Source organism: Protopterus annectens, chromosome 11.part0 (genome assembly GCF_019279795.1).
Source record: "Protopterus annectens isolate FY-2018-M chromosome 11.part0, PAN1.0, whole genome shotgun sequence".
Lineage (NCBI taxonomy): Eukaryota > Metazoa > Chordata > Ceratodontiformes > Protopteridae > Protopterus > Protopterus annectens.
This window is the reverse complement of record NC_056745.1, coordinates 295,263,718-295,275,036: the sequence shown is the minus strand read 5'-3', so window position 1 is coordinate 295,275,036 and position 11,319 is coordinate 295,263,718. Positions and strand designations below refer to the sequence as shown.

General features: G+C 38.1%; 1 protein-coding gene across 9 annotated transcripts in view; it reads right to left on the bottom strand.

The window, feature by feature from the left end:
• Nucleotides 1–11,319, bottom strand: part of ABCC9 (ATP binding cassette subfamily C member 9) — a 1,652,866-nt gene that overhangs the window by 1,212,446 nt on the left and 429,101 nt on the right. For all 9 annotated transcript variants that reach the window (XM_044087794.1, XM_044087796.1, XM_044087793.1 and 6 more), the window contains exon 7: nt 3,871–4,113. In XM_044087794.1, the coding sequence (XP_043943729.1) occupies nt 3,871–4,113 (243 nt within the window). The remainder of the gene's footprint in view (nt 1–3,870; nt 4,114–11,319) is intronic.

Sequence of the window (11,319 nt, the reverse complement as noted above, 5' to 3'; positions counted from 1 at the left end):
TAAGTGCTGGGTTGGGCTTCTAGTCTGCCTGTGTAATTGCCTGCTTCTAATTGTTTCCACCAATTAACTTTAGTAGTATCTTCTGGCAGTTTCCCTGTATTTTGGTTGTTTCCCTATTTCCTCTCTGTTTCTTGAGGGGGAGCAATGTGCACACCGGCTTAAACACGCTCACAGTAACTTAAACACGTGTACACATCCCTACACGGTGTTACGCGTGTGCACACATCCTTACACGGTGTGAGCTAGGCTGATTCATGCTAAAACGCAGACACTGCCTTACACACGCGCCACAAGCAAACCATTGTAAACAGTTTGCAACACGCTCCCACATGTTGAACCTGCCTTACACGCGGCACACGCCGCATGCACGTATATCAAGAAACTTAGAGTGTAGGGATAGCGTATGCCCTCAATTTCTTGACATTCCTAGTGTTCTGTTGGGACACACCTCCCTCCCTGATGTCTGTCTGTCATCTCTTACCTTACATTGCCCTCCAATCTGGTACATTTCTTTCTATCCTTCCCCCATGATGTCACCTACCTCTTACTCTGTTCCTCCCTTCTCTAACTCTTACACTACTCAGAAAGTGCTCATTACTTATGTGGCAGTGTGATTCAGTATTGTAACCCTCATTTACATAGGATTGCCTAGTAATGCTTAGTTACATATCTTACACGGAGATTCCCCTTGACAACCACTAAACGGAGGCCATATTGTTTTGCTCTGCAAGTCCCTCCATTGACATTTCATGTAATATATAAATCCCACAATTGTGGGCTTATAAGCTTCGGTTTTCAGTTTTAGGTAGCGCACCCGTTTGCGGGTGTGCGCTAGTTAAACACATAAATCCGTGAAAAAAAAAAAGTTATATAACTTTTTTTGCAACTTTTCATGCCAATGGCCACATATTTGGCCATTGGCATATATGTAACAAATGCACCCTTTATTTGGAGCTGACATAGCTCCGTTTTAATTTTGCAGAAATGTACTCAGTTGTCAGCTGAGTACATTTCTGCAACACGTCCGTTACACGGACTGGTTTGAGCTTAAATGGATCGCTCACATACCTCATTTGCATATCTTGGAGCTGCAAATGAGGTATTGAGCATTTCCACGCCCACTCCGTGTAAGAGACGTGTTAGCTGTCTCTTACACGGAGATTTGGGCTGTTGCTGAATCAGGAGGCTTACACGGAGGCTTACACTACTCTTAAACTCCGTGTAAGCCTTCCTGAATCTGGCCCAATGACATTATTTAAGAAAAAAAATACTTACTTTTCTTAAATAATGTCCTTGTATAATGGCGCTGTGTTGTCCTTCTGCCTCTGGCTATCTCCTCCTTGCCCTATCTGATGTACTGCGCATGCATTTGGAACTTGCGTTCCCACGCATAGCCAGTACATCAGTGCTCAGGAAAGTAAGCAACAGAGAAAAGAAAATCTCCGTTGCTACACTTTTCTTTTGAAAAAAAAAAAAAACATTAAAATTAAAGAATATATCAACGGAAAAAAGTCCAGGTGACCGGACCTTTTTCTGTTGTATATTCTCAGCGGGCACGCTGGTTGGTCTGGACAATCAGCATGCTTGTTTTATGATGTTAACGGCCAGTCATTGTATAATATGCCATGCTTGATGACTAAAAGGAGGATGGTTGTAGGTGCATAAAGATGAGTCCAGTCCGGCTGAGCATGGCAACCTGTCGGCAGTTGGTTGTTATCCCCGTTCTCAGTCCTGAAGAAGATTAGGGGTCCTACACAATGAGGTGACATGAACTGCTGTGACTAAACAGAACTAGGAAAAGAAAGGACAGATATGGCACTAAAATGGCTAGATAATCAGGCTGGTAGATAGTCATACACATCAATATTATTTTAACATGGGATTATTAAGAGATGGACAGTAATGTGGTCAGTGGCACTATTAGTTGCCATGTAGTGTCAATTCAAAATGCACTCAATGGGCTGACAAGAATGCTGCTCTTTTGTCACTGGCACTAAAATTATCATACAAGCTACCAGGTGCCATCTCTACACCAACAGTTAATGTTTTTTTTTTAATGTATTAAAAGAAAATCATCAAATTGCCACCACATCCAATATTATTTTATGATAAGGTTTCTTAGATCAAAATCAAATGTGTCTTGCCTTTGCTCATACGTGACCTGGCAGACATTACACTGAATCATGGTGTATCATTAAAAATGCATTTCCCCCTCCAGACTTCAATGAGCATACCTCTCTACCTCTTAGTGCAAGAAATATGTACAGTAAGTAAGTAAGGAATAAACTCTTAAAATTAGGGGCATATTTTAAATATTGCTTTTCCAAACAAAAAAAAAAAAGTTTGTTGACAGAATAACATGCCTTGCATTAGCATACATTTTCTGAAGTATGAAACAAATGTCTGCTATTATTTAATGACTTCAGTCTTTGATGATTTGTAAAAAAACATAATTCTTATGAAGAACAGACCAAAAACACAAGGCCAAAATCTGGACATTCTATGAACATCTGGACGGTTGAGAGGTATGTCAATGAAACTTTTAACACTGTTAGAGAATAAACAATGCATAATAAGCACACTAACAGCAGTACAACAACTGCACATATCCTGCACCACATAATGTAAGGCAAACACGTCCAGGCTCAACTGCATGATATGTAGGGACACTGCTGCATTATCTGCATCAGCAAAATTAAAAAACCAAAGCACAAGTCTCAGCATTAATCACCTCTCCCATGGCATACAAAGCCATAATAAAATAAATCATATAGCCATGCACATGGGTATCACAAATGTATTTATCTTCATAAATACCTCCTCCAAAGTAATTTCATAAAAAGAAAGTTAAACTTATATCACCAGCTTATATACCTTCACAACTTGATATATACCATACAACTCTAAACATATTTCATTTAATCAATGAAAGTATTTTACATGGGGGAAGAACCTCCAGCCTGCAGGGCTCCTACTGAAAGTGCAAATACTACACTTGTGACCCTTGGAATGTGAAAGGAATACATACTAAATCTGGGATTGTTAATAAGATGCAGTATTATCCTTACTCAAATATACTGTGATCTTACCATTACTAGTATGGATATTAGGCTGCATCTGTCGTGTCAGGGTGAGAAAGGTGACACAAATACTTTAACTCATTCACACCTCTCAGCTCTAAGCTAATTAGGTGTTACATGGTAGGCTGGGCAGTCATTGTCTGGCGTTATGAGTTAGAGTAACATGTAAATATGAGAAAAATATTTTAAATTAAACAAGTAAAACAGCTTTTGTTACAGTGGTTAATTTTAAATATTTTCTCATATTATGTTTCTTAATAATGATATTCAATATCATGAATTCAAAACAGAGATTAAATAACACTAAAACAGTAGCATTTTGTGCGATCTGATCTGCCAGTCAAGTGATGTAGCCTTGAATTAGACAAGGTAGTCCATAGACTTAGCTCTGCTGACATGAAGCTAATACAGTGCAATTAGCTCAGTAGATGTGAATGAGTTAATAATTTTACAGTGATACTTGAAATTAACTGCAATTGTTTGATATTCATACTTACTTTGTTAATTTGTTGGACTAGCAATTATGGGTCTCATACATTCAGCAGGGAGCACCTTCTGCATCCCCACATATACCCTAATGCATTATAATCAAATGTGATGTCATTGCACTTTGGGGGAAGGTTATTTCCCCTGCAGCCACCTCATGCAATTGAACTATAGTCAGTGAGGCCTAGCTGTACATGTTTTTTTCAGTTAGACTAAAATGAAAGCTAGGGTTAGATCACAGTGACACTCCTGAAATAACTTCTGTCATTGAACACCTATTTAAATGCTTTAATTGTTTAGTTACCTTTTGTTCTTCGTAGGCATCTTTCAAACAAAAGTAGTTTGTACGTGCCCTCATGGCTATTGGAAGCTTTCCAACAATCTTAAGGTCGATAGGCCTCTTGTGTGCCGAAATGATGACAGTGTTCATCCACCAGTATGTTGCTTTAGAAAGCAGGTTAACAAATGGCTGCAGGAAGCGAACTCCCAAGTCCTGGAGGTCTTCTGGAGGCTTAACCTTCTGCTGATTCTTAAAAAATACATATTTCTGGAAAGAGATAAAAACAAGTATGATTTATGTAAAATACTGCTTTCCTACAATAAAAATGAAAGCATATATTTCCAACTATTATGTAGAAAAATCCTTGAACTTAGGAATGTAAGAAGTTATTATTCTGTCTCTGAAGATTTCTTAAAATGTTAAAATGCATAAAACAAATACAAAAAAAATGAATAGTTGGTGTTTGTCACAGTGTTACTGGCGGACTACCATTTAAACATGAAATTGCTACCACTTTACTCACAGTACAACCACTGCAATAATTGAAAATGACATGGTTTAAATCATTTTTCTCACATGTTAACGTTACGAGTATTAGTTTTTAAAGCCATAGTAGGTGTTGAAAATGTCTGTAAATGAATGTCATCCAGATGAATATATAAACATTGTGCAACATAAGTATGTTTCAAAAGAAACAGTGAATAGTACTATACTAGCACATGCTGACAGAAATGCAAAGGCTCATTATAGAAAAGTCATATATAGCAACCAGTCAACAATTTTGAAGGATGTTCCTTAAATAATATAATGCACATTCCAAAGACAAGTGCTAGGTAGACTGGTGAATCTAACTTGTCCAGAGGTGGGCATGTGGTGTGTGTGTGTGTGTGTGTGTGTGTGTGTGTGTGTGTGTGTGTGTGTGTGTGTGTGTGTGTGTGTGTGTGTGTGTGTGTGTGTGTGTGTGTGTGTGTGTGTGTGTGTGTGTGTGTGTGTATGTGTGTGTGATATGGAAGGAAGGCCATACAATCTACATAGGTTCCCTACTGGAAATGGGGCCTGGCTGCTCATACAGCTGATATGACTCAACAAGCATGAGGGGATGACTGAATACCAGTATTACTGACATATCTCACTTGAACTGTACTGATCTGTTTCTAAAATAAATTATTCCTTTGAAGGCTAGTGGGCCAGTTCTGCCACATAATCTGGCCTTATGGAATTTTCCCCTACCAGACTTTTTGAAGCAATCTCATGCTGTTGACACCCCCCACACACACTTGGAAGAATTTCAGATTACCTTTCAGCATTCTTAGTAGATGTAACCCAAGTTTAACAGCTGTGGAGGCCTAGGGGGGGCATGGTCAGATGCTATGGCAGGGTTCTAAGAGAAAGGATGACATGTAGCTCTGGGATCTGTCTCTTTTATCTGTGTTTGTATGCAAAAAAAATTATCTTATTTCTTTAGTGAATAATGCGCTTATTTGATAAAAGTCAACAAAACTGATTCCAGAATTAATGCTTCTTCTGCATGGCCTGAACAAATAAGATGAATGGAAATATTTAATGATTTAGGAAGCGCTGTGGCAATATTTTTGGTTTTATGTAAACTTTAAAGGAAAAAAATGCTTTAAAGTTTGCACTGCGTAAATTTTCTATTTTGTTTCAGACTTTTTTAAAATGAAAACGTTGCTAATGCTAACCTTAATGCTGCATATATATAATTTTACTGTCCTCCTTAGAAAATAAGATATAAGATAGTTTCATTTTAAAATCTAGATTGTTTCAAGGACCTCGATACCAAGAAATAATAGAAAACATGGTGTGGTCAAGGTCTGCTGGCTAACATTTTCTAATGCTCACATTTTGCCAGTATTATACAAGGATTAAAAGAAATTTTATTTGTCATTTATTTGTAAAATTGTACAAGGTTAAAGCAAATGCAAAATTTTTATTTGATCTTACATTTATTTTCTGAGTATCCAGTTAATCCAATTCAAGTTTTTAAGGAGCAGAAGCCTATTTTACATGAAGTGAGCGCTTAGCCAAGCCATATAGTTTATCCTAGACAGGGCTCAAATCCATTGGAATATGCACACACATGCACAAATACAGGAAAAACCATACATACGCACACACACACACACACACACACACACACACACACACACACACACACACACACACACACACACAGCTGTATGCACATGCACATACTCACAAAACTTTTACCTGTGAACAATCTGGAGGAGTGCCAGTTCAACTACAGCACATCTTTGTTTTGTGGAAGGAAACTTTAGTATGGACCCAGGGAAATTTAGTAGTCTCCACTGCTAAACTATCAACCAAAGTTGGTACTTCTTTCCACAGTTCTAAAAGTGACATAAGCATCCACCATAATTGTTCTCATTTTTGTAGCTGGGGTTAGGTGTCATATTAACTGTGGCCCTCACCTAGATTTATGTCCACACTGCCTGGTGGTATGTTGCTGCCTCTGTTCTGGTTTTCCATTATCTATCTGTCTACTTCTGTAGATTGCTTCATATATTTTCTATTTCAAATTTACCCTGCTGTTAAGCCAAAAACTGTTTTCTGCAGAGGAAACCACAGCCATCATCTGGTCTTAAGTTTTAAATTCCCTGTTACATGAATATTTGTTATGCATCTCTTGTATAGCTTAAGCTGTTTGCATGTCTGCCTGTACTTTGGGCATTACTACTTTCAATCTGCCTTGTAATATGGCATAGCAATCTATGACACTTTTAAATGAGTTTTCTCTCCTTCCCAATCTTATATTGCAATATATAATTATCCATGAGGATTTCTGCCATGTAATAGCCCAAAAACCTGAACATGATTGAGCATTGTGACACTTCTCCATAGGCAAATAGGAGGTATGGCATTAAGTATTCTTCGTTGTTGGGATCTTCCTTAATAGTATTTTTAGCATTACCTTTAGAATTTGGTTAAAATGCTTCATCAAAACACTAATCTGGAGATGGTACATTTGATTTTTTTTTAGCTACTTGAAATCACAACAATAGTACAGCCGGTGCAGTATTCTGAAAATAAATGGAGTCACCTGATAGGTATTTCCCTTTGGACATCTACCATGGAAATAATACAGTTAGCTTCTTGGCTACAGCCTTAGCATTAGCTTTACATATTGGCATGACACAGGATCATAGGATCATAGGTGGTTACTAGGCGAATGGCCCTGGGGCCCTTACAAGCCTAGCCAAGAGTTTATCCCCAAAGAAGAAACCTCGGTCAGCACCTGTTGTCCCTGTCAGTGAGGGACAAAGGGGAACCCCTTGGGACAAATTTGTGGTTTCCCATCCACTCATCAAGGTTGCACCTGAAGAGGGTCAGTGAGGTACTCTGTTTGACATGTATGGGAAGTCTATTCCAGAGACGGGGCAGCCTCTGGGAGACAAACCTGTCTTTCCAGCAGGTTTTGTTGATGTCACATATTAGATTTAGGCCTATTGAGCAGGTAATGCTTGAGGAGTTAGACTTACAGATATGGAGCATCTCTAGCAGGGCAGGATCTAATATTGCTTTGTAGGTGAGACACAGATCACCTCTGAGCAATTTGTATGATACTGAGTATAGTGATAGTGATTTGAGGCTATCCACATAGGACAGGTGTTAGAGGCCATGTATTCTCTTTTTGAGGTATTTCTCTGGCCTTTCCAGTTGGTGCAGGTATTTGGAGAGGTACATACTAAACGGGGCATTATACTCAATTATGGTTCTAATGAGGAGTACAGAGAGGTAATAACCTCCTTTCTTCTGGATGCAATCCCTTTACATATGAGATGAACTAAGTAAAAGGCTTTTCTGACCACTGCCGCCACATGATGGTCGAATGTGAGACTGTTGTCAACCTGAGTACCCAGGTCTCTCACCACAGGTTGTATGCTTAGGGAGTTGCCACTGATGTGGTAATCAGTAGGGGCCATGTTTTTGCTGAATGGTATGATAATACATTTTTTTGCGTTTAACTTAAGGCCATGAATTTGTCACCAGTTATTTGTAGCTGTGAGACCCTCTTGCAGTATTTTAACATCATTTGGGGAGTCAATGATAGCACCCAGCTTACAGTTATCCACAAATTTGGTCAGCCACAGGCTCTTTGACTTTGCTTGGACCTCTGAAAGGTAGATGCCAAACAGACATCAGGGTATTAGGTTGTATAATCCACAACAGACCAAATACAATATAATTCCTTGCTGGGCTTTATCAATGGCTCGACAATGTCCACTGAAATGCATTCAAGTGGGACCTCTGTGATAAGACAATGAATAAAAGAATTATTAAATCAGTAACGGGGGGAAATCTTCTGGAATTCAGGGCATTCAACATAGACAGTAGCTCTCAGTTTCTTTCATTATTGGTTCTTTTATTATTCTGAATTAGTAAAACCTCACTAGGATGTTTGGTATAGTTTTGCCTATTCCTATCTGCTCCCTAGCAAATGGGTATGTGACAAAATGATCACTAGACTTTTTAAAGGTTTGGACACCAATATCTGTCATTTGCTTCATTCCTGTCCTTATTTACTCTGTAAAGTACTGGCAAGAAGTTAAACCACCCTGTTCAGCTTTTTTTCCTTTATAATTCCATATTTCCATTGTTCTTCTCAAAGTTACATTTTCTCATTGTGTTCTTTTTTAATATAACTGGCTTTCATAAAGGTCAGCTAATCCTGTATTGAAATTAAAGGTACTGCATCCACATCTACCAGTACAGGCACTGGAATCTCAGTGGGGTCCCTATTGAAATGCTGGCATTTGACATGCCGATTGCAGACAAGTCAGAAAAAAATACCAGAAACCCAGAAAACCAGTGAATCTTGAAGACTGCTCTTCTCCTTTAAACTTCTTTTTTTGCAGAGGGGCAAGCCCACTGCAGCCCCAATGTAGGGGGGAAAACCCACTACACCCCCAGACTTATATATACCAACTACAATATTGCCATACCTTGGATAAAAGGGAATATTCTGAGAATGACCATTTCATTATTAGTATGTGTAAGTCCATTTTACAGCCATTTAGTCTCTGTGTTTTGGAAATTGTTTTAGCAGGTCTCAAGATTTCATATGGTAACCATCTCAGCATCAAACTATTCTAAGGCAAATCATACCAGAATTCGTTACAGTCAGTTATTATTTCTGCCTTATTTAATTTTATTAATTTCCTTTCATATGCATCTGATGCATAGAACCTTCTTTCTTTGTTTAAAATGCCTGCATTTTGGATTTTCAAAAGGAATAGCATTAGAACTCTGTTCAACATTATCTTATCTTACACTATACTCTTCCTTGTCCCTTTCCTCTTCTTTATTTGGTTATCCTCTGTCTCAGAGTGACTGAACATCACACTCTAAACTTCTTTTTTTTTTCTCTAAGTTGCTCTCCCTCTGCAAAGGATTTATCTTCAATTTTATTTTTCCATCTTATATTTACCTGTTGCCTAGAGTATTCCTTTATTTGAGATTTCTGCTTACAGTGACAGAAGTGGGTTTATAAGTCTTACAAGGAACTCTTTTTTCTTCTCCTTCGTAACTATCCTGGTGAAATCTTTCTTATTGTTACATTTCTGTTTACTGCTTAGAATTCTGCTTCTGAGGCCTTCATTTTTAGTTTGATAGAAATTTTAGAAATTCAGCTGAAGTGGTATATTTTTCATATGTCCTATCTGCTGCTTAAGATCCACCTTTTCAGTGAATATCCCCTTCTCTTCATGTTTGCTAATCACTTCAGCTCCTACTTTGCAACATTTTTCAGGATGCAGTGACTTTCTACTGCATGCCTTACAAAACATGCAAACTGAAATATTTTGGTGAGTAAGTCCCTTCCTTCTCCTTTTTCTATTCTTGAAGGCTGCTCTACTAGAGGTGTATTCTGGCGGGTCTACTTCACATGATTGAACTTTTAAATGCTCGACTTTCATATGGCCGAGACCACAAGATTGAACATTCAAAAGCTCGAACATGGTAAAATAATGAACTAAATGTTTCTAGCAGGGGGGAAAGCCCCCCTGCACCCCCATGCCCCCTCTATTTAAATATACCAACTCCGAGATCGCACTACATTGAGGAAAAGAGAAATCTTTCCATTCTGTGCTGTATGGAGGTCTCCATTCAGACTGTTCAAACTTTTAAAAGTTCAATCACATGGTCTTGGCCATATGAAATTCAAGCTTTTAAAAGTTTGATCATCTGAAGGGGACCCATTCTGACATATCTCTTAAACTGCTGTAGGTTCATCTTCTCTTTGAAACCCTTACCAAAGTTTTGCACTTTAAGGCTTCCTAAAGCTATGATTTTTTTTCTTGGATTCATGCACTCTCATATATGCATCTAATACTTGCTCCCCCATTTTTCTGTATATGTAGAGGTACATCAGTAGGATTACTCGCCTGCTGGTTCCCATCCTCAGTGTGATAGGGTGGTTTACTTAAAGTAACTTCTTTGCGTTATCTCCACAAATCTTTAAAGTGGGAAACTTCTCTTCTCTATTCTCATGTCATGTGTTGAACTGAGAATAACAGCCATTGGGTGGACTAATTTTTCAAGCATAATTAGTTCTTCTGAGTAATAGGAGTAGGTTTCTTATCAAAATAAATCCACAACACTTGTTTTGCTAGTAATATTTTTTTTTTTAAAAAAAAAACATATTGTCCTTTTATGAGTTACCATGCTGCCTGAGTCTAACAGTCCATGCAGGTCTCTGCTATCAGTTAAGACATTGCACTTCATTCATTCAGCAAATGCACAGTAGCAGAATGCCATTGCAGCTCTTCTAGACAATAATGAATCACATTCTGGAGGCATGACATCCTTAGCAGTATGCTCTTCAGAGGTGATGTTTTCACTGGTTTAAGAGTATTACTGACATTAATGTAAAATCTAACAATTACAGATATACTACTTACCACTTTCAAATGGGGTATGTGTACTATTGTTACATTAAGTTTGTTACCATGATTTGTCATAGGTGGCACAAAAAGTCTAGTCTGCTCAGATGTTTGCATCCATGGCATTATAGGATCTTTGCTTGCAACAAACTTTCAGAGTCTTTAGAAAAAGCTTGGTGCATCAGTTTTCTTAATAACTAGTTAAAGACATTTGGAATTTATGAATTGCTATCACTTCTATCCTTGTTCTTTAATATATTGACCCTCTGCTTCTGAGTATAAATTAATAGCATACTTTTAAGTTAAATGATTGTGACCCTAACTTTTATGAGATAATGTCTGGCTTTGACCTTGTGTCCCTGAGATAACAACAGCACTCCCAGGTAAAGTATTTTTGACTTTATCATTGACCTGACATTCTGTCCATTCCATAACTATGAAAGTTCTCAGTGGTTCTCCAGTTAACTGGGCTGATAAGATCCAGGACAAGTCAGCTCAGTCCTCTCCCTCCTGGTGGGCATATTCTAAATTAGTAAGATATGCCACAAGGTCA